This window comes from Netta rufina (assembly GCF_964035555.1).
Source record: "Netta rufina genome assembly, chromosome: 1".
Lineage (NCBI taxonomy): Eukaryota > Metazoa > Chordata > Aves > Anseriformes > Anatidae > Netta > Netta rufina.
Genome location: NC_140123.1, coordinates 104,289,728 through 104,313,722, shown reverse-complemented (window position 1 = coordinate 104,313,722; position 23,995 = coordinate 104,289,728). Strand labels below are relative to the sequence as shown.

At 46.0% G+C, this 23,995-nt stretch overlaps 1 protein-coding gene across 2 annotated transcripts in view; it reads right to left on the bottom strand.

Moving 5' to 3' along the window:
• Positions 1-6,890: 6,890 nt before the first annotated feature.
• Positions 6,891-23,995, bottom strand: part of EVA1C (eva-1 homolog C) — a 34,195-nt gene continuing 17,090 nt past the window's right edge. The window contains exons 4-8 of one of the 2 annotated variants that reach the window (XM_084294147.1): positions 21,484-21,636; positions 12,323-12,466; positions 9,543-9,623; positions 8,520-8,609; positions 6,891-7,430 (exon numbers count right to left, since the gene is read on the bottom strand). In XM_084294147.1, the coding sequence (XP_084150273.1) occupies positions 7,045-7,430; positions 8,520-8,609; positions 9,543-9,623; positions 12,323-12,466; positions 21,484-21,636 (854 nt within the window). In that variant the 3' untranslated portion in view covers positions 6,891-7,044. The remainder of the gene's footprint in view (positions 7,431-8,519; positions 8,610-9,542; positions 9,624-12,322; positions 12,467-21,483; positions 21,637-23,995) is intronic. The other variant, XM_084294148.1, reaches the window with a different exon arrangement.

Sequence of the window (23,995 nt, the reverse complement as noted above, 5' to 3'; positions counted from 1 at the left end):
CTGCAGTCTCTCTGCTTGTTTTGACTCATTGTAGAACAACAGAGAGAAGGTGCGTTGCTAAATGTTTTTCCATTACTGCAAAGCAATCGTAATTTTCATTATGTATTAGTATGGTTGAAGAGACATGGATCAAATTGAATTGAAGTGCTTGGTTGAACTTGTAGCTGGAAGATTGAATACAGAAAACAGAAATAATGTCATTTAATAAACTATTGATTTTTTTTCATCAATCACTGATCATTTTAAGAAAGTTACTTTCTGATGTTTTTTCTTGAGTACCAGTTTTACAATAACATCTTTTCAAGAAAAAAGTCAGTTTGTCAATATTTTATCTTTGTATTTTAAAGCTGCTTGGAATTTATTCCCATGTGGCAAGGAAATAGAGCAGGTTTTAAAAGAATCCCTGTTTCTACCGCTTCCTCAGATGAAAATCAGAGCCCTGGGCAATTCTTTGAGGGCTTTTAAGTACTCACACAGCTCAAGGCTTTCTTCCTAATGTGCTCCTTTGCTATTATCAAAGGGTGGAGTGAAGAAAACCTGAAAGTACTTCATTTATTAATATCGTAGTCAAGTGCAACCCACAGTGGTACAATGAGCAATCTTGATCCATAACTAGGATTGGCAGCATTCAGTGAAATTTATGGTAAAAGCTGCTAGGCACCTAGCTCCAGCTCCTGATCACTCCTACTGGTCGCTAGAGGTGCTGGTTGCTGGTGGGGCCGCTGCGACTTCTAAGGGAGCTTACACAGACACAAACCCTCTCCCTCTTCTCCCCTCTGTCCTGCGATGCTCTCCATCGTGGGTTTCACTCAGAGGTGTATGAATGCTGTCCAAGGAAAGCAGGTTTTGCCTTGAAAGTGATTATTTTGTTTGGGCAGTTTGTGCTTGAAATAATCAAATGGCTATTTATAACTGGCAGTTGTTGCAAATATAAAAAGTAGCCCTTTTTATAACTCTTTACAGCAAATTGGTCAGTGGCCTGGCACACGTTGCATCCAGTGGAGTTACAGTCTGGAGGCTCCCAGCTTTCATTCCTCCCAGGATCACTTTGTTTCTTGAGCTGCTTCTGACAACACTTCCCCAAAATCGGATCTTTGCTGCTTAATGAGCAGGCTGAGCAGAGCCAGCGGTGCCGTGCCAAGGCCCTGCTGCAGGGTGCTGAGATCTCCGTAAGATGGACAGATCGCTGCCTGGGATCTGGGCTTGCGGCATGACCGTACCTGGTGTCTATTATTTATGGGTGTTTATGCGCCCCAGCACTCCTTACTTTCCTGCTCCTCCTCCTTCGAAAACAGCTTTTTTTAGTTACTTCATCATAACTGCGCTGAGATTAGTGTCCTTGGCAGGAAGCTTCCCAGATGTTTTGGATCAGTTATAATCAGTTGAAAATACCCACCCGAATCCCTCTTGCAAGCAGAGCTTTCATCTTAGATTAGTGTTATTCTGAGGAGTTTGTTCTGTGCGCTCCCCGGCCTGTAAATAACTGAAGTCACTGCTGGCTGTTGGCCACCAAGGGCATTTCAATGCCCTTGATACCAGGAAAGTGTTCAATAGCAGGGGAGGCAACATGAAAGAAGCACAGTTAAGTAAATTCCCTGGGTTTCACTCGTTAAACCCCAGTGCACATCCACAACTGCAAGGAAGTGGTTGTCCATGGCAAAACCACCCGACATTGCCAGCGCCCTCCTCCCGGCAGAGCTCTCTGTGCCACTGGCACACGTACCAAAGGAGCCTGAGGACTCTTGTTGTATTTCCAAGGCTTGTTGCAAGTCATTGTTTCAGTGATAAAGACCCTTTTCAGCTGCCATTAGATGGAGGATCTGATCTCTGAGGGCTGACATTTGAACAGGACCTTTGATTATGCTGCTTACAATATTGTCATTTCCTTCCTAGGAGAGGAAAAAGTAGGCACAGGAAATAATTAACGTGGAAGAAACTGCATTATATGCTAAATACCTTTGATGACTGCTCTCCCTTGTTAGTGCTCTTGCACAAGGCTCTTGTAGTTGGCACTGCTTCCTGCTTCAGCTGAGAAAAAAGTCCCTAGGACCAATGCTCTTCTGAGAGCTCGTGGTAGCATCCACAGAGCTGCTGGACTCGTTCGTTACCACTGAAATCAAACGAAGTTACGGGAAAAAGTTGAAAGCCTGCTAGAACAAAGCACGGGGCTATAGATATTTAAATGTCTGCTCCAAGGAATTTGTGAATTATGAGATGTGAACATTGCAGTTAGGTTTGCAGGCTTGTGAAAGCATTTATCTGCCTCAGGGCAGGGGCATTCCTCTTCCACGGCTTCCCCACACGAGCTCAGCCCCTGTGCGTGGGGTGGGTGCTGCTCTGCAGAGCCTGCTCTGCCTCGGAGGACAGGGCAGGTCCTCGCAGTCACCCATTTCTCACCCCTCCAGCGGGTGGCTGGGACCCCTGCAAGCACATTTCCCTTGCTTCGTTTTACTGCAGGAGGGTCACGGACCAAAATCACCAGGGGGCTGGGGGTTGGATGCTGCACTGGGAAGCCTCAGAGCAGGGTGAGCCTCACGCACACAGTGCATTTTAAAACCAATCTGACTATTTTCCCTCCACATTCCCCCTCAGTACAACCCGTCCTCTGTCCTTGCCCCCCCTCACACTGCTCCAGGTGACGGGGACAGCCCCATCAGGACAGCAGGCCCCATGCCAAAGCCACCTGCCCACAGCCTCAAGGACGGCGCCCGTCCCACGTCGTGCCTCCAGGAGCGCGTCCCGAGCAGCGGCCGTGGCGGGGCTGCCTTCTGAACGAGGAAGTTTATAGCAAAAGTAGGAAATTTGGCACTTCCTTAAGGAAGAAAAAGAAAAATGAAAAAAAAAAAAAAAAGTGATTATTATTTTATTCCAAAGTTTATGGCTGTGAGAGCGGCTCTTAATAAAGGCTGAGTAATGCAGCCAGGCAAGATTAAATATTTATAATGCTGTGGTTAAAAGCTGTTGTGCAGGGAGATTTTTTCCAGGAACCAGCACAGCTGCGACTCACATCGCCACTCGGGGCTGCGGGCACGGCCGTGCACATGGTGTGCTGCTTCATGCCGCCACCTCTTCTTTTCATGCCAGAGCAGCAATTTGTGCAGTTTTAGGATCCAGCCCATAATTTTCCACAGTGCAGAGGCTGGTCGCAGTTTCAGAGCTCTGCTTCTTCCTGCCTCTCCCTCAACAGCACCCTGCGGGCTCGTTCAGAAAAGGACATGCTGCCTCTTTCCTGACGAGGGATATTTTTAGCTATTCCATTTTAAATTTTTGCCTAAGGTGGACAGGAGCAGTAGTGGACAAGCCGGACAACCAAAAGACCTGGCACTGCTGTCACCATGACCCCAAATACTGGGGTTGGAGCTGGTCAGCGGGTCACACATTGGGGTAGGCTGCAAGGAGCTCCTGAGGCCGGCTGGTCCCACCGCAGACCTGGAGAAGGGCCCAGCTCCGGACAGGACCCAGCTCCAAAACCCGGCCGTGTTCCTGTGTCCAGATGTCTCAAAAATTAAAAAAACAAACCCAAACCAGGCGGCTCTGCTGTCTCTGAGCCTAGCAAAGGTTCTCACGGCGGATTGACCTGTCTGCATAGCGAAGGCCTGAGCTCCGGCTGAGGCCTTCCTGACCGCCCGCTCCCACAGGGAGAGAGCAGCCGGGTCTCACCCTCGCGTCCTCGGGGCCCCTTCCTTAGGGGTGCTGCCCCTTAACACCGGGAAATGCCAGGTGCAGAAACGGATGGGGAGCTCTGTGAGGCTGGGGCAGGGCTCCCCTTCCAGGAGTGTGGGTGATCCCGCTGAGGAATTGCTCCTGGGTGCTCACGAGCATGATTTCAGAAGTGATGTGAGATGCCTTGCCTGGGTTATTCGGTGCTGATGCTGGCTCATATAATTTTCAAACGCACGTCATTCCCACAGCCACGTCTGTAGCCAAAGCCTAATAGCTACTTGCATGCCGAGCCAGCCACACAGCCTGCGAAATCTCCCCTGTAATATCCCCAGGCTGCTTTTCTGGGCACTCACTAGGATTTTGTAGCTGAGAGGTCATCTTGCTAGCCGTGAAATGCCCTCCCTAGGGTGTTGCTGCTGACCTGTGGTACCTCATTCAGGTATACGTCTGCCCTTAGCCTGGCAATGAAATAGATGCTGGCTGTGGTATTTCTGCTGTGTGGTGTTTTTTATTTTATTTTATTTTATTTTATTTTATTTTATTTTATTTTATTTTATTTTATTTTATTTTATTTTATTTTATTTTATTTTATTTTATTTTATTTTATTTTATTTTATTTTATTTTATTTTATTTTATTTTTTCCTTCTCATTTGTGTATCCCACTAATAGCTGGCAAAATCCAATTGCTTCTTACCACTGATGCCACTGCAGTAAAACAGACCCAGCACCGACAACAACGTAGATCACCATACGCACTGCTTGTCTTTAATTGGCATACCCTGTGCCTTCCCATAAAATACAATTTGCATGGTCAGGCAAATATGTTGCCCATTAGTTCTCTGTTTTCCATGCTGGATGTTTTTTTCTGCAGAAGGTGTCATTTCAGAGAGATTGAAATAATTTGGTGCCTGTTCCTGAGTTTTGTTTGTTTGTTTTCACTCTGACTTCCATACCGCTGTGAGCAGTGAACATTTGGGAACGAGATGAAGCACTAATTGATAGCTTTCCCCAATTAGACTTGGAAAGTTTTCCACAGAAAGAATGAAACAGCAACCCGGGCTCAGAGCATAAACAATTTAGTCAAGGGAACGAACCCTGAGTGAATCTCACCCTGCTGCGCTGGAGCAACAGCCCCGGCTCCGCTGAGATGCTCCCGGTGCTCGCCCATGACAGGACTTTGTCACCAGGCTTGAAGATGCAGTACGACAGGAATACATCTAAGCAGGCACACATTGCTAAGCACATCTTATCCTCCCCACACGTCTCCAGCAGCTGTGATGGACTCTACACTGGGAAGCAGGCTTTTCCCTGTCTCTTTTCCTTATTTCCAGCCCCAGCTTGCTGCCCCATGGCACTTCAAGAGGAGCCAGCTAACCACACTAGGCATCTGAGTCGTGGTCTTGCATGGAGAAGTGACTTATCCTAGTTTAATATAAAGAACCTATTTCCTCCAGGGTTGTGAAAGGAGGTCAGAGAACGGGGAGCTTGGAAAAGCAAGGCATTTGGCAGCTTTGCCCCAAGTGAAGGACCAGGCTGTAAGCTAGAGGCTGGCTTCTACCCACCTGCTGCCAGCTGAGCTGCTCCATCACCAGGAAGGGTCGCCCCTGCTTTCAGCCAGGGCCCCCCAGAGCAGCACCGTCACTGGGAGGATGTGCTGGGTGAGGTGGATGGGACAGCGGGGACCAACCAGTAACCTGGCACTGCCAAGCCCACCACTAGGCCACGTCCCTAAGCACCACATCCACGCGTCTTTTGAAGACCTCCAGGGATGGTGACTCAGCCACTCCCCTGGGCAGCCTGCCCCAATGCCTCACAACTGCTTCAATGAAGAAATTTGCCTAATAACCAACCTAAACTGGCAACCAACCTGCCTCATGGGTCGGGAGGATGGCGTCACCTCCTGGCGGAGCTGTCCCACACCTCCTCACGGGGCCAACCAGAAGGAAAACCCCGGTTCCTCCACCCATAGGACAAAAGCCAATTCTTTTCAGACCCAAACCTATCTGGGACCATTGCGCAGGGACATGGACAGCAACCCCTCTCTATCTACCCGTCAGGGGGAGAGTCAAGCCCCCGCGGGAGCGCTGCCTTTCGTGCAGCCCCAAAAGCACGAGGGGAAGTGTCCCAGCCCCGCAGATGAGCTCAGCTCCTCGTGTCTCCCTTCAATCCCTCTTCCTTCCGCTAATAGGATGCCAGTCACTGTTGAGATTTTTTCCAGTTGAGCACACAACTGTGCCTTAGTCATCCGAGTAGGTCCCTTCCTCCTTTTTAAGTTTTCCCATGCTCAGATGTGACTTGGTATCAGTAGGAAATGACGAGCCCTGTCCCTTCTTTCTTTCCAAGCGTTTCATGCTACCTCGCGCTACCCAGAAGCACAGTGTCTGAGCGGGAAAGCACAATGAACTCATGAAGTATTACCAATAGGAAGTGACATTTTTCCTCCTATTGTTCATGAAATTCCCTATGGAGTGCAGTTAAAATATTGGAGACATTTTATTTAAAGGCAGGAAGGTTATGTTTTCAACTTAGATAAATTTCAGGTTTAATTTTCTGTCTGACTGCACTAAGCCAAACCTGATCAGTCTGGATGACTTGCAAGTGATCTTTAAAAAAATCCCGTGAGTATAATCTTAAATCAAAGTTATAAAATATGCTGTGATATTAGCACTATTAACACAGCGCTCCACTTACAAAGTAGGTCCTTAATATAAAAAAATTTCAGTGGATGTTCATTCAAGCACATGTACCTACTACACTTGCAGCATTTCGTGGTACGGTTTTGGGTTCACCAAAATTTTATTTGAGAAGAAAATGTGTTGGGTGTGGGAGATCATTAGGGTGGTTGAACAGATGTTGGGGGGAGGTATGCTTGTTTTTTCACACCCCCCATGTGTTATAATGAATCTGCAGGTTCAAGCTTCAAGCACCTGTGTTTGATTTTGCTCTGTCCTGCTGCCTCTGTTAATAATACATTTCTCATCAGCTGAACACATTCTCATGTAATTTATGGGCTGCAAGACACTAACTGGTTACAAAAGTGCTATGTCTTAAAGCAGAAGGCTTTTCTCCATGTTATGCTTCTCAAATATTGTTCTCCTTTTTTAATATTTCATAACCCGCATATGGCAATTGAGCCCAAAAATACAGTGAAAAGCAATCTATAATATAATCCAAAACTATGAGACTTTATGAAAGTGTTTTTCCACAGAATGATTTATAGACAGTCAAGGGTTTGAAGCTCTGTTTTTATTGCATATATTTCTTCTTACTTTACAAATAATTATATGTACTGATACAAATGTTCCTTCACAGAAGGTACATTTCTTTTTCAAAAAAAAAAAAAAAAAAAAAAGGCTAGGGTGTCATCCAAAATAAGCCATTTATTGTTCATTAATATAAAATGTATTCATATTTCTAGGTGGTGTCATATCCAAACCACTGTTCATCCAAATTTCCTGCATGATCTGTTCCCTGCGCTCGATCCGTTCAGCCAGATCCGCTGCTTCTGCTGAGTTATAACCTGAGTAAGGAGGTCTGTAAAGTTCTGCCAGTTCATCCTGAAGCTCCGACTCAGAGGAGTCGTCCTCCTCCTCGTTCTCACTGTTCTCGTCTGCTCCGTCACTTTCTGGCACCAGGTGCTCTCTCTTTCCTTGCAATTTCTTGAAGTCTTTAGAGCAGGACACGCGGATCACCAAGGCACAGAGCGTGAGGATTAATCCCACACAAACGCTGGACACAAACAGTAGAGCAGCTCTTTCTGGGTGATCTGAAATTAGAAATCCAGTGCTTAAACACTTCACACACTCTGCCAAAGTCTATCTACAAAAAAGCCAGCTGTCATTTCCAGAGTCCTGCATTATGTGGGTGTTTGTGGGCAGGAGATGTGGGGGGTGCTTGCTGTGCCCTGCACCCAAAACGCCCTGCACTGGGGAACTGAATGGTGCTGTCTCTGCTTCTTCAGATTACTGTGCAAAAATCCTGGACTCTTGAAAACATCACAAAATAACAACATTATCCCACCACTTTGTTAGCATTCTTAACCACCTACCAGAAGCATACCATTTTTTTCCATCTGCCCTGCCAAAATGGGTCTTACTCTCACTAACAGAGGGCATGGGAAGAGCAACTCCCTGCTCCGAGGAACCACAGCAGCATCTCCAGCCCGGGCTGGTAGGGAGCATTGTGATTCCCGGTACAGGCTGAGATCACATCCCAGTATAGCAGCAAGGGAGGCAGCAACTCGACCGCTGCATGGCTCCTGCTGTTTTTCTAGAAGGGCCAAAACCTTAGCTGAAGCCTTAAAGTTGCTTCTTAATGCCAGCCCCTTGCTCACTTCCAAAATTCATTAGACTTTTCCTGTGGTGTTAGAGATCTGGTGCTCGCAGATCTATTGGCCTCAGCACAATTTGCCTTAGTGTTGCGAAGTTACAAACCTGCCACGGCTCAGCATGGCGATGGCTGGGACGATTTTTTTATTTATTTGTTGCTCCTCGATGATCCTTCCATGCATGTAAACCAACATTTCCAAAAATGGATGTCTCCAGCGCTAGTCCCAGATCGGGGACCAGGTTTTCAAAAATACTGAACAACCAACAGCCCCCATTGAAAACGTTCATTAAAAAAAAATCTTGGCTGCAGTCCCAAAAAGAGTTTGGATCCTTCGAGATGGAAAATATTCCACAAATGTCAATTGTGCTGTGATTGTCCCATCCACAAGACTGCGAGTATATTGCAACAATACTGTTACTATAAATACGGGATTTCCAGCTGCGACCTTCTGAGGTGATCCTCCCCTTCCTTACTCCTTCCAAAATGCCACAATCTAATAATGAACCAATCTGTCTCTTTTTCCTACCTCTAATGTATGCAAATGTAGCCAAGGAGTTGCTAACAATAGTGCCATCTTTCTTTGGAAGCCTGGATTCCTTTGGATCAATGTCGATACCTGCAACAAGAGGAGGTAAAGCAAACTCAGTCACGTTGTAGATGACGAAGCCACTAAAGTGATATTCTTCTTATGACATTTGTACCAATGAGTCTGACTAAAACACAGGCAGGACAGTGCTGTGCCATAGGAACCTTGCAGAACGTTAGACCAAATGATGGTTGATAAAACAAATATTGAAATCAAATATAAACGGCAAATAAGTAAGGTATTGAAAATATTGAGTATATAGAAAATAGCAAAATTATTATAGAAAATAGCAAAATTATTTTAAAAAAGGATCTACTATGAAGTGAAACCCCTTGCCTGTTCCCATTAGGCTTTCTGAAATAATTTACTTCATTAGGTTTCACACCTGTCCAGTGGACTTTTTAGCCCAGTTGCTGCAGGGCACTGCAGTTAGTGATGGTAGTGAATGTGCAACATTCATAACAAACTAGCCACATCGTTCATTCTATTTGCATTTAGGAGGAACAGGTGTTGGTGTAATTTTTAAAAGACCCTTCACCACGAACCAACTGCACTTGCACTTTTACTCTTCCCATCTTTCAGTCAAAGTTAGAAAGCAGTGCACTGTTTATGGACTGCCGGGTATCCACATCCCTGTCAGTCAAAGTTCAGCATGTCTCAGCCCCTGCTGGGCATGACACATAGGCTGACTGAAGCAAAGCTTCACAGTTCCTTGGAAATAGTGTAAGGAACATACAGTGGGCAGCAGAAATAGTGTAAGGAACATACAGAGGACAGCAGAGCCTTCCCTCTATTGCTGTGGCAGCCAAGCCATGGCCGTGCTGGCCCCACCCTGTCCCAGCCAGGAGGGCAGATGCTGTCCCAGCAGCGCTCCTCCTGTCCCCTCCCTCACACCCACCTCTGCTGTCCTACTGCAGTCAAAGACAAAGGAGAGGAGTAAACGATTATTAGTTTTTTAATTACCATGCTCACCGTCGTTCAGCTTCACGGAAGACTTGTTGTCATTGACCAGGGGGTTGACAGCTGTGAGGATGAATTTAGGAACTGGAAAGAAGAAAGGCAAACGGTGCACTGTCAGCTTTGGAAAACAGATCTCTGGTTAATTACTAATCCCATTGCAGAATCACAGCATGGCTGGGAGTGGCAGAGACCTCTGGAGGTCCAACCTGGTCCAACCCCTGCCCAAGCAGGGCCTCCTACAGCAGGCTGCCCAGGACCATGCCCAGGTGGCTTCTGAAGACCCCCAAAGAGGAGCCCCCACAGCTCTCTGGGCAGCCTGTGCCAGGGCTCGGTCACCTGCTCAGGAAAGGAGTGTTTATGTCGAACATTAATTGGGTTTCTGTTGGTGGCACCTCAGGCTTTGCCTGTTTTAAGTCTCATGTAAAGTGCTCTGCAAAGTGGTCCCAGAGTGGAAGGTGCTCGGGATGAGCTGGCAGGGCTCTGGGTATGCCATTTCTCATGGCATTTATTTTTATTTCACTTGAGAAGTTTTCACATACTTCTTAAAATAAGTAAAATTGCTAAAAGAAGGCACAGCGTGCAGACGTTGAGAGCTCATGTACTGTGTGTGGGATGAATGGGCCCTTCAGGTACCCAGGTCTTGGCACCTGCTCCCTGTATTGTGTGAAGGCAGAATGATTGATTTGCAGGAGAAAAAAAAATAGAAAGAAATTTCAAGTATGAAGCTCACCTCTATGCTATACACAGAGATTTGCCAATAAACAGTGTTAAAGAGAGTTAAATGGAACAGAGGAGACCGAGGCTTGGGGCTCAGCATAGTTTTCATTTGCAAAAACAACTAAAAATAGCACTTCTTTCTGAGCAGCACTCTTCTGTGTGTGGGCTCCAAGTCATATCTGTTTCCTTTCCCGATGAGGGAATTTTTTGGGACTTTTTGCTCCTGTTTGCAACAGAAAGCCAACAGCGATAGAGCCGAATGAGCTAATTTCTATTTTGGCTTGTATACCGCCGTAACTCGTAACTGTTTTCCAGCAGCAGAGTATTTTTGTCAGCGGACGAGGTTGGTTTGCCTTCTTTCAGCCTGTGCGCTGTGTTCGCAGGCCTGGCTCCTAGGAGCAGAGTTTGACCTGGAAGGAGCTGGAAGGCAGAAAACGAGGTGCAGGCGTCCCCTGCCTACACTTTGCAGCATCCCCACGCTGTAGCCTCTTTCTCTGAGCCTCCACGTGGCCGATGCTGGGTGAGTGTGATGCTGAGGGGGGTCATTGAGGCACCGGCACTGTGAGAGACCAGCCTCTCCTTTTACCAGTAGGAGTTAACTGTAAAATGTCACTCTGGACTACAGCCAGCCTCTTCCCTAGATGATCTATAGAACAATTAGACCTGCAAACCACTGCCTAATGCTTTAGACTGCACAGCTCAGGAGGATCTGGCAGAAGAAAAAGTCTTCGAGGTGTGCCAGCAGCACACACGAGCGGTATTTGTTATCCATGTTATCCTATTGCAAAACCACTTCCCTACAAAGCAGAACGCGTAACCTCACTGCAAACAAACACACACTTCTCTTCCAGCATATGGATGCATGAGAGTGCAATCTGTTACAACTATCTTTAATTAAACAGGATCCCATTAACTCATTCATAAAGTTACTACGGCATGAAGACAACTGCACGACAACGTTATGTGTGAGCATGAAGGCAGGTCCCCAGCTCTCCTCAACAACACAAGAGAGTCCCTGTGGTGCCCCTCACCTCACAGCTACATCAGGAGACCACAAAAGAAATTCCCTCATACCAGCAAGGAGACAGCTGGGCTCTGTTTCCCCTGATCCTCAGGTACACAGTGATCAGCCCCACGCTGCTGTTCCCAAAAGCATGTCCCAGAAGCAGAGCAGTAACTCGGTGAAAAAGATTTCGCACATCCCCTGGTTGGTGCAGGGGCGTGATATACAGCCACCGCTGAGGGTCACAACTCACCTCACGACTAGCCAGCAGCAGAAGGCAGAGGCTGAGGATATTTGTTCAAGCCCACAGTTAAAGAAAGACATTCCTGAAAGTATGCAACACCCACACAAGGCACTGCGCTGAAGTCCTGCAGTCATTTTTTTTCCCTCACTTTCATTTGTACTACACTTTGCTGTCCCATGGCCTTCACTTTTGAGAAGAAGAACTATAGGGAACTCTGCTTCCACATGATGTAAATATGTCAGGCTACAATAAAGAAAATGAAAAACTCTTCCTTCTTGTCTGAGCTGAAGTAGGCTTCAGTCCTGCAAGGGAACTATAACCTCAAACCTTTATTTTAGTGAGACCTTGCCCATGAGAAAGGAAATCCCTCTGCAAGGCTGGAGGCTGGAGGTGTGCTCGTGTGACTCAGGTTTCAGGACTGGGCTCTGTACACAGCACTGCTGTACCTGGACCCATGGCAGGCAACAGCAGATTATTTTTCCTAGCTCCATTGCAGGTGAATTCTGCAGAACAGAATCTTATTTTGATAGCACTTCTTGAGATATTATAATACATACTTAATATTTTATTATAAAATGCATTTTTACAGGGAAAAAAAGAAAAAACACAACAACTTAACGGCAAAGTTTACACTGGGTGCAGCTCTACCCATGGGATTGTTCACATATTTTGGGTATAGCCATGTCACAAAATTCCTGTGTTAAGGAAGGGTAGATTTCAGAAGCCCGTGTGTGTGTTTGTGTCTCCATATGTGTGCATTGTTTGGCATTGCTTTGCTTTGCAAACAAAATAAAGGTTTTAAAACGATTGTGCTCTTACCACATGCATAGCTGACGTTAAGGTATTTTGTCACTCCAGGTAGGCACGGACTTCCAAAATCCTGGCTAGAGACAATAATTTTGCACCTCTGTTTCCCGTAACACCTTTTCGATAAAACTTCCAACGCCGTGTAAGACAAACAATCTGAAAGAAAAATACATGCCATAAATATACACCAGCAGTGTGATCAGAAGTAATAGCTGCTATGGGCACAACAAGACACACACATCTGCTCTCAGTTTCGGACAGCTATGTTTGCCTAAATGGGATTTCAGAATTAGGCATCAGGATTTGTGAATGCAAGGAAGTTCAGCACGCAAAGAAAATGTGAACTTGCAGCAAGCTAACTGCCTCCTGCTGGCTTCCAGGTGCGTGCTAAGGTTGCAGCAAGATCCATGTCAACCTACAAACGAGGTGCTGTGCTGGATGTCATTTATGTTCCCTTGATCACGGCCTGGAAGAACCAAGCACCCACAAACAGCTCTCCACCTGGTTCACCTTAAGAAGAGCTTACAAATAAAAGGAGATCCAATCCTGTTTGCAGGTCTCTCTCTCTGTCTCCCTGGGTTATCACAATGGTTTGACCAGGTGCCCGGTTTCAATTCCAGCTAGGTGAGATCAATTTTTGTGCACCACAACAGCGATGTTCGGTGTATGAAGGTAGCTGACGACCTGCTCAGCCCGGTGCTGCTGGGAGCCATTCCGCCACGGCCAAGAGGTCAGGCCGGGCTCGATGTTTAACTGGGCAGACCCCTGACTTTTCCTGCCGCACCAAATGCCACACTATTCCAGTCGGGCTGCTACCACAAGCCAAGTCCACGTGCCTAAAGCAACTTCAAAGGCACCTCCACTGCACGGTGCTCGTGCCTAATGACACATTGTGTGTGTGCAGAGGGCCCCCGCTGCCCAACTTCTCCCTACCAATGGAGAGCCGTGGATGGAGCAACCTTTTAAAAACTTGCTTTAAAGAAAAGAAGGCATGTCTTAAATGCGACTGAATTCTCAGTATCCACATGTGCTAAACCCTAATACATCAAGCAAAAAAATACCTGTGTCTGTTTCGAAACAGAAAGTGTGCAGAAGGCACAGGTTTTGGGGGAGGCAATAATTTTCTGAAGCTGCCCACTTCCAGTCAGCGTTACCTCACCCATCTGGTCGACCTCTACGGATGGCTGGTATTTCTTATTCTAAGTCTTGCTTGGGCTGATTTGTATGTTTGGTGAAGGGCCCGGAGGGTTAGCTTTCAAGACAGATTTGGGGGAGAGCAGCTTTGTCTTTCTGGAGACCTGAAAACCTAAGGCCTGGGTGTCCTAGGAGTCTGCTGGGCAGGTGGGGAAGGCTGATTTAAAATACTGGATATCTCTGCTTAAATAAGTCTGCTGTTCTAGTCCCTCTGGAGATCTCAGCTAACTAATATCCAGGTGGACATTTTTAGGCAGCTAAGTAGCGTATTTTGGCAAGTACGAAAACAACTGAAGAATATCAGGAGGAACTATCAGATGATTCATAAATCACAGAGTCATCCAGGTTGGAAAAGAGCCTCAGGATCACCAGGTCCAACTGCTGAATGGATTGGGAGCACAACAGCAGTCTGGCAAGCTGACTTCTGTTTTCTACATAATGCCCTTCGAGCTACTCACAGCTGGCTGTTATGCTGATGGTTTTCTACAAATTCAGTGCTACAGTGAGTACATGTTTCATTTTGCCTTTGGTAGATGTTTGCTCTTGTTTCTCTGGGAGTTAATAGCTCCTTATCACCTATATTCGTGTTGGATTTGGCTCCTCCACCTGAGGAGCCAGCCGTCATGTGCCCACAGGCTCTTGGCAGGCCGGGTTTTGGAGAACTTTCCAAGGCTTGGCTGGTGTCACAGGTGTGTGAATGGAGACCAAGGCTGGCTTGCTTCTGCAGAACAGCACAAATGTTAACTGGAAAGAACCATAACTACAACAACAAAACCAGCAATTTACAACTGTAACACTATTTAACAGCTATCTGTGGTTTGGGAAGATTTTGGCCTTTAGTGATGCGGTCAAAAATTGTTCAGTTTCTTTCTGTCTGGTTTGTCTGTGCCATTGCTACCTCCCTGCTAGGGACCCTTCTGGTCAAACACCTTACTGCAGCGTCTGAGCGAGGAGGCAATTCACTCCATTTTAATTTAATTAATAAATTAATTCTGAGTCCATGAGTGAGCAGCCAGTCCTGAATCAGCAGTCAGCGGTCCTGAAGAAATCACAAATCAGGAGGCGAACATAAACATGTCTTGTGTCTTCTTCCTGAACATCGAAGCGATGTTTGAACTCAGCGTACATTTATGGGCCCTGCTAAATTGGTACCATCTGTTTAAAACAAACGGCCTCTTGAGAAGCACTTTCCCAGCACGCTAGAAGGCTGGTGACATCCACCAGCAGTGGCAGAAAAAGCAGCGATGGACGGCTGGGAAAACGCTCAGTTCTTCATGCCTTGCCGCTGGAGTTGCCTGTTTCTTACCACCAGTGCTGGAGGATCCTTTGAAATGCTTCTATGGGTGGCATGGAGATACGGGCACCGAGGAGAGGGTCTTTGCACAGTAGGACACTATCAGATCCGACTGCAGCTATTTAACAGTTGGAGCAGAAAGCCTTGTTTGGAGAGGAAAGGCTCTTTCAGCTCCCTAATTAGCTTTGTTTAGGAAAGTTTTGGCATGCAAATGACGTGCCATAAATCACGCAGGCTTTAATGAGCAGCAATTTGTCTTCTGGTTGCTCAAAGCTTCTCTCCATTCAGGCCGTAAGAGCTTCCCCTCCCTTTCTTTGCATCCTGCCACACAAGAGCTGCAGGTGATGGAGTAGCCAGGGCTGGCCCTTTTGTGCCAAGCGCTGGCAGCCCCGGCCTGGCACAGCCGCTCCCAACACCACTGACGGCTGTCTTCTCCCACGTCACCGCTCCCAGAGCACAAGAGGGATGTGTCTCGAACGCAGATCCACGTTACACACAAAGTAACGTGCTGCTGAAGGGCTGGGGCACCCAAAGGAGGAGCCCCACCACAGTTTTTCGCTTCGACGCTAGGGCCCAGCTGCTTTCATCCCAAACTGCTGGCCTGCAGGGCTTTATGTTTTCTGGGCTACGCCTACCCGCAAAAAGAATAAGGAGCTTGCTTTTAGAATCGACTGAAAGCAAAGATTTCACACTACTGCATCAGCACGGCTTGTGCTTTGTGGAGCCCAACCATCAGCTCCGGGGATAAGAACTGACAAGGGGAAACCATGGAGTTCCGGAGCAAGCAGGGCTGCAAGCTCCTAAAGAAAGTTTCCATAATAACATGGTAATTTATGCAAGGGCATGGCGTACAGGGTCCTGCCTGCGCATCAGAGAAGGGCCATTTGCACTGCTGGTTCTAGCAAAAACACTTAGGAAAAGCGTTGCTGATACCTTTATATCCCAGGTCCATGTTCTACCAGCGAACAAGGCGGCACGATATGCTAACAACACCACTTACTGTCAGAACAGGCCATTCCTTGCCACCTGTACCTCCTGTGCCTGCTGCGAGGCTCTTGGATTTCCTTACGAGTAGCTCGGAGTTTGGAATTCAGCCTGTGAGCATCTGGTGCAAAAACCCCACAGCCATCCCGCCTAGGCTCGGGGCGAGGGATCTATCTGCCAGCACCAATACTGAGGAGAAGGCACAGGGGGAGCTCCCCGCTCCTCGGGTGGCAGCAGGGACCAAACTGCTACTGCTCAACAGCTCACAGCACTGGGTTTGCACAATTCACCTCCTTATCGTACTCTGAACTTGAATGCCAAGCACACTTTTCCCAACAGCTCAAAAATCTAAGCTAGAAGAACCTATACGCAAGAAAACCCCTCAACTGCTGGTAAGGGAAACATTGATGGATGAAGTGCTGTGTGTCTGAGCATGCTTTAAGCACCTCCAAACAGCTGCTCAGCAAAATGTGACCTCCAGTCACCTCAGCAGAAAGTTACCTGGAGTCAAAAAATGGTGACTGATCTTTTTTTATTTCACTCCAACAATTGCTTCTTCTCCTGCTGCTGCTTTCTTTCTAGGGGAGCTTTGTCTTGACAATTGTTGTTGGGGCCAAGGGGAGGAATGGCTTCTTTTGAGGCCAAAACACCTCCTGGTTTTCCCAGTTTATCAAGGATGACACGGACAAGGATCTTCTCATGTCTGATGTCTGCACGCAGACAGAGCTGACTGAAGACATTTTGTGGTGGAAGCAAAATCGAGCAATTTTGTCCCCACCTTTGCACCCCTAAGGTTCTGCTGCCTGTTGTCTCCCACACCCAAAGTGACGAGGCAGCAGTGGCAGAAGCTGCAAGGGAAGATGTGAAGCTTCTCCACATCCCTGAGCCCTGGTATTGCTACAGAATCGTGCCTCTGCATCTACCCCACCCACACCATCAGTGCGTAAGTGCTTCCAGATCTGACTTCAGTTGTTTGTACCCTTACTTCACTTACAGCTGCTCTCAAGAGACTTTTACGAGGGACTGGCTCACACTAGGAGGAACATACACCCCCTGGTATGGGAAGGAGCCACAAGCTTTTCAGTCACTGTTGGTGAGTAACAGATGCAGGCCCATTGAATTCCAAAACACTGATACAAAAAATAAAATAAAAAATCACAATATCACAAAACATTGTTATATAATGACATCGTGATACCGTGCCGGGCTGGAAGGCATCTACAGGATTTTGGAAGTCTCTCTTTCCTTCCTAACACCCCTTCTTATTACCTGAATATCATTTCAGCGGGAAGAGGGGATTAGACAAAATCCAGCCCCAGGGTAAGTCATGCCATGGTGACAGCCGTGATGGGAGTGCCTGAATTCTTCACACACACACACACACTCACACGCACCCCTTCACTCTCCCCGGAATGGAAACAGGTTAAAGAGAGCTGTGCTGGAAAGGACCCTACCTTCCAGCAGTGCAGATGGGCACTCTTGGGCTCTGCTGGTCACTACCACTTGTGGAAGCACGTACCTGACCAGCCAGTGCACATCCAGGTAAGATTTCTGGGAATTACGTTTTGGTGTTCTAGCTTGCAAGTTGCAGCTAGAGGTTGCCTACTACCAAGCCTCCTTTCAAGTACTTTCATGTATTAACAAGAGTAATTTATGATTTGGGAAGTGTTTGTTGGCCTGAACCTTCTTCATATTCTCTATGGCAACCTGTTTTGGCACAACTCTTTAGCTTCCTTTGGCCAATAAGTTTTCTCTTTCCTCATACACATGTTAGCGCAAATGTAAAAGAGAGAGCATATCAGAAGAGGAACCGACTGCTACAGGCTCCTGCTTTGCTGGAGACCTGCTGGGCACAATAGATCCTGCTAAGCAGAACTGTAACCAAAACAAATCTCAGTTTTCTTGTGAGCTTTTTGATAATCTTAGCATAATGCTGAAGTTACTTTCTCCAAATCCTGTGGAGTCCTAACAGTGCCAGTCACTGAACAGCTGCAGAAGCAGGACACTGCCTGAAGTCCTTGATTTTCCTGCAAAGATCCAGAGATCTTATAATGGAAATAAACCCCTGAGCTTCAATGAATTCTCCTACTTTTGGCAAGAGCTTACTTTGCAGAAGAAACTTTTCCTGAAGGCAAAATACCCTAAAATACTTGGAGACAAGACTTTATGTGCTGTCCTTTGAAGGGGGCAACTGTGTCCACTCACAGGAATGAATGGTCCTGATGCCAAGTTGGAGAACATGTAAAATATGTAAAAAAGTCCTCCTTCGGTTTGATGATGAAGGAGAAAAAACAGGAAAAATATTTTTTACTGATCTTACCTGGAAATACCATCTTTTTTTTATTAATCTTCCCCTCCCCAAACCTGCATTGAGCAAGATGAGTCATTCTAAGTGCAGCTTTTTGTTTCTGGACAATTTTAACAAAAGTAGAAGACATTTGGAAACAAAAGGTGGAAGTCACACATATAATTAGGTATCAGTCCTGGGACTGAAGTGGTGCCATTGTATTGGCTGCAGTGCACATTAGGGAGTTTTTTGTACTCAGTATTTCACGTGCTCTCTTTGTCTGAAGGAGAACAGGGACTTGTGTCTGTCTCCCACATCCCATCCTGTGTAGGCTTTTCTGTTGGCATAGGCTCATGCTAAAGCTGTTCCACCACCAAGGGTAAGCAAAACCCAAACAGACCAGAAGAAAACTTTTCTGCCAGGTCTTTACCTAGCAGGGGAGGCACCACGGCCACATTGCTCGTCTTCCTCCTCTGTACCAGCAATGGCACCTGAGTTAGATTATTGAACTGGCTCGGAAAACATGTCCCAGGGGGAGGCAGTCATGCTGAATGCTGAAGGCTCACAATCCCACAAGTGCTCTGAGGCTACACAGATGTCATCAATAACAGTGATGGATTTATATACTCTATTTACTACATGGAGAAATGCCTTTATGCTAAAGACATTATACATCTTCCTGTGTTGCCTTTGAAGCATAGCTCTGGAAATCTGTCAGCTGGTTTGATAGATTGTTCAAAGAAAAGTGATAATTCAGAATACATCTGTCTCAGTTCAAAGCTGCTGCTTGTCAGTAACTGCTTACCAGCTATATTGCATGTGAGTATCTAATTAATTTGATATCCAGTCCTCCTAGCAGGACCACATCCAGTATGCCTTGATGCAAAACTAAACTCAGCAGAGATTTCCTACGCATGTCATGAGAAGCTACAGACAACTTCTGTTCTGCATAGTACTAAAACAAAACGAAACAACAACAACAACAAAACAGCTTCCCTATAATGCAATGAAAGAAATGGAAAGGATTGAGCACTGTCTTTAGCCCAGGATGAACAAACGTGTAGAAACAACATGGATGTGAGATGAAGCAGACTTAGCTTTTGGTGCAAACATATACAGGTACATGGGCTCTGACTCTGGAATGAAGAGCAGTAGAAATGTTTTCTAAATTGTCTCAAATCATTAAAATCATGCTGACACTCAGTTTATTATTGCTTTCTCTGAGAGAAGGGTATCCAAGCACTTAAAAAGTCTTATTATGCACCCACTGACATCTGTATCGTGCTTCAGATACCACATTAATAAGATTGAAGCTCCAGATGGATAGAACTGGAGTCAATTGGATTTGGCTCCTAAGTGCTCAGTCCCTTGTGATAACTGAATCTATCTCCCCAAGCCACATAAGTGCTTTTGAAAATTATGCTCACTGCAAGGGGTTACTGGCAGCATGGAGCAAGAGGCCAGCTACTTTCATTAAGTAATGGGAAACCCACATAAAGATCTACCTTCTACAGATCTACCTTGCGTTTGTCTCAGCTTTTATGCTCTCTCCTATTACCTCTGTTTTAGGTTTCTTTGCATAGCACAAGAACAGCAACAGCCAGGAGTTGCTTATATGCAGGCAGTGACAGCACAGAATTTGTCATTGTTGCAAACTCTTCATCTACTTACATGGGGAAACTTTATATAGAAAGGATTTGTAGTAGTATGATCTGTGAACTGTAAGGACTGACACCATAGACAAGTGAGCAATTCCCAGAGGTGAATGAAGTGCAAGAAATAAGTACGGTAGCAGCCTTTCTCCATCAACTGAGCTCTCTCTTCTCTGCTTTGAGTCAAGGTCATCATCATGGAGGATGTATGGATCCTTCAGAAGCCTGCTGAAATGTTTCCTTTGTAGAACAGATATCTAGAGCTAAAGCCCCAGTGAAGGATCAGACAGGACAGCTAATACGAAACACAGATTTGGCGATTTTAAATAAATTCTTGTAAAAGAACAGAATACAATTTTCAGCCAATCCATTTTTAATACCTATAAAACTAAATTGAAACATTGGCTTGCAGACAAATGGCTTTTAAGACTAATTATTGATCTCTTCTTGATGTTCAGAAATGCTTCTTATAGATTTCACTTGTAGCACGTTTCTCAGAAGTAAGTAAAGTTCAGGCTCTGCACAGACAGGACTGGTGTCAGTCATGTAAGTCCTTCCCTGTGTGGTATGAAGGGATGTAAACAACACCCAGATCTTGTGCTGGCCTTCTCTACAGCATGCAAATTTACCTTCACGCTTTCGCTGTCAACCATTGAACACATTCATACAAACATCAAGCACCCTCATAACCATGTGCTACTATAAGTTTATATAAAAGTATAAATACTTAATGATAAAAATTGAGTCACCAGTCATACACCAGCTGAGACTACACACTGAAGTCGATGACAAGTTACTGATGAAGACCATAAACTACTTGTGATGTTTTGGGTTCTTTCACATTTTTGAAAGGGAATGGTGTGAGTCTGACAGTGTTCATAGACTGTGACCAAAGTGATATTAAAATTCTATCAACATTGCTATATTGGCTATATATTAATTACTAATCGAGCATCATTAATATTCTCTTCTTTGGGATGTACTTGTACTAGCAAATCAGCCGCGGCAGGGAACATTTCTGACACTGTAACACAGTGCTCTGTGGTGGTATGTACGAGTCCTGCACTTTTCTGGCCTGTCCAACAGCATCCTCTCACCAGCTCTCCATCACAATTCTGGGCAGAGAGCAGCCCCAGGAGGCAGCCTGCATGCATTCGTCCTGCTTGGGGGGATAAGAGCTCAGTGCTACATACACAGGACATTTCCTGCCTGCTGGACTTGGTGCCAAAGAGAAGTCCCAGACACATCTGATTTATTAGCATGCTACTACAGTCTTGGAGTCTGGTCAAACAACAGCATCTAAAGCAATGGTCCCTGATCTGTGGACCTCATCCTGACTGGCTGCATTTAAGGGAAAGTAAAGACAGTGGAAGCAGAAACCAAAGTGGAAGGTAGCTGTGAGATAAGGTGTTGGGCCACTCGGGTTGCTTGATCATTATCAGAAGCTGGAGGAAGATGAGAGGCCAGCAGCTGCTGTTTAATACAGTCACTTAAGCTCAAGAGAGCCAACAGAAATAATTTTTGATGTTAATCATATTAAGAACTGATTAACTACATCAAGGGTTATTACTTTGCTTACATTTCTTACTCATTTCTCCCTTGTGCTAGGCAATTTGTTTGAGTTCCAGAAATAATCTCTCACGTTTCAATCACCGGCACTTCCAAGATGCCAATGCTCTCATGCCTGCAGTTTTCTCCCCGCCTGTGCCCTCAATTCCCTGTGCAGCCTCTTGGAGGGTCTGTTCAGAGCATGGTCACATACCGAACGGGGGGACGCGCTCCGCCTCGGCCGAGCAGACGCTCTCTTCGTGTGCCCGCCTGCCGTAGATGGCAGAGTAGATCATGAGGAACTTGGACTCCTGACAGTGGAGCTTCAGTTCCTGGTTTTCACAGGCCGATTTGGTTTTGTATTCAGCTAAAATAGAAGCAAATAACAATACGGTAGCGTGAGGCAACTTTCTCAGCTGGACTGCTCGTAGCAAATAGCAGCATGACAGAAAACAGCTTTTCTGTAAGTTGTGCTGTCAGTGATATGCGGCACGATTACACCCAGAGGCAAAGCCAATAGCAAAGCAGAGTGCTTCCTCCAACTAAATTGTTCCCTTATGAGTATCTAGAGCCTCCAGCTCCTTTTAACAATGAATGAAAATACTAACTTTTGCCAACCTCCTCTCTCAGTGGAACAGCCACCCCCATTCCCGCCTGATTTCCTGGCCTGCTTTCCACTACTGTTCAGTAGGAGAAACCTCATCCCTTCCTTTCGTCCCCTGAAGGACAACGTCACTTTCTGTGCCTATCCCAATGCCTGATGGAGTGCTGAGGCCGCTCACCAGTCACGGGGATGGCTGGCTGGCATCACCTGGTGCCACAGCACAGCCCCTGGGCACGGCCTGCGTGTGCCAAGCCAGGCCTCGGCTGCATTTTCACCTCTCCACCATGGTCAGTGGGTTTCCCCGACCTGGCAAGGGCTGCTTTGAAAGTTTGGCTGACAAAGAAACATGGACAGGAGCCCGAGAAAAACATCCCCCTCCCTTTCTCAGGGGGCACAGGCGGGCTGGTGGGTCTCCCCACACGGGGTAGGGAAGCAGTGAGGTGGCCTTTTGGGCAGGGCGGCTGATCCCAGCTTGGGATCTGGCTGGAGTCTGCCATCTGGCCAAAGGGGTCCCCAGTTGGCCTGAGCAACCTCTCTGCTTGCGGCATTTCACTGCTCAGGTCTTCCTGGCCTGGGTAGGGTCATGGCCAACCATCCTTTTGTGTAGATGGGGCCGGGGAGAAGGGTTGGTTCTGCTCCATTTTGCTGTCTTTCAGAAATGTGAAAACAGGAAAGGAGGTTCCTGAGCTAAGCAGGAGCAAAGGGAAATCTTATTGTTACTGAGAGGTGTTGCTGGAGCAGAGTGTGGGTGTCGGGGCTAGGGGAACCAGGCAGGGAAAAACTCCTATCTACTCAGCAAAGGAAAGATTATTTTGTTTAGGACAGAACAGACTTTTGAAAAAGGGTTAATTCTCTAGGTAATAATCCAGTTTATTCCATTTGAACTCTTTGTCACTCACAAGTTGAAGTCAAAAAAAGAATTTTTTTTAAGAATAGTAAACCTGCTGCAGGTTGTTGCTTCTGCAGAAACACCTGCCATAGTGTACGCCCGTGGGGATCAGGCCAAGAAAACAGCAGCTCTGACCCAAGGGCTGACAGCCTAAAGCTCTGTTCAGCCGTGCTTTGGGATTGCTGGGGAGGCTACAGAACAAACCTGCGAGTGGCACAGGGTAAAAACACAACAGAGACCTCAGCAACAGCAGGAAATGCAACATTCCTAAATAGATGAAAAACTGAGGGATTTGGGCAATTACTTAAGTGCCCACCTGAAGGTGAGGAGATTGTAACATATGCTTAAATTATGCTCAAGTGATTTCCTGAGTAAGGATGCTTCCCATAGCCAAGTGTAACAATGTTGTTATCTTACCTACAAACATAAATTTCCCGTCCAATAAATCATGTAATTTACACTGGACCTGGACTCTGCTTCAATTCTGAAGGCAGCACTTGCTGTTAAATACACTTTGGACTAGCTTTTGTAATATTTGGGTCACAGAGAATATCAGGCATTCATTTTAACTCACTTCCAGTGGAAAAAAATATTTTTAAAGTAGCAAAGAGGAACCCAGTCCACTTTCAATTAGTAAAAGGAGGTTTCTAATGAGAACTGGTACAGCTACAATATTCAAATCTACTGTGAATAATGCAGTAATTGTAATATATTAAAAATGTAAACTCTAAGATTCTTTCAAGTATTTGCTTTGGGACCCATTTCAGCCAGACTGGAGATGAGCTGCCAGGAAAAGCTGAGCCCCTGGGCAGCTGGGGCTTTTTCTCATACATAATAGCAACAAGAAAAGACAATTGGAAAAAAAGAAAAAAAAAAAGAAACCTCATTGTGACTGTCTTAATTTTTCTGATGCTCTTCTTGTGTTTGCAAAGGTCATTCTGTTTGAGGCAGGATTTGTCCCTTTTCCATACAAATGTCAATTACCTGTTTAGGACACAGGTAATCCTGCTATAAAATTAACCATGCAAGTGTATCCTCCAGTCATTATTTTATAAACAGTAGGTAGTAAACCGAGGATCTTTGAAAGCTTTGGTCCTACTTTTTAAGCATTTTTAATACTACTTGTTACGATAGCTTCATCATTTGGATCCTTAACCCAAACATCTGTTTTTGCTGTTCAGCTCTGTATTTCTAATAAGACATGGCTTTAAAAATATTTTCCAAGACATTTTT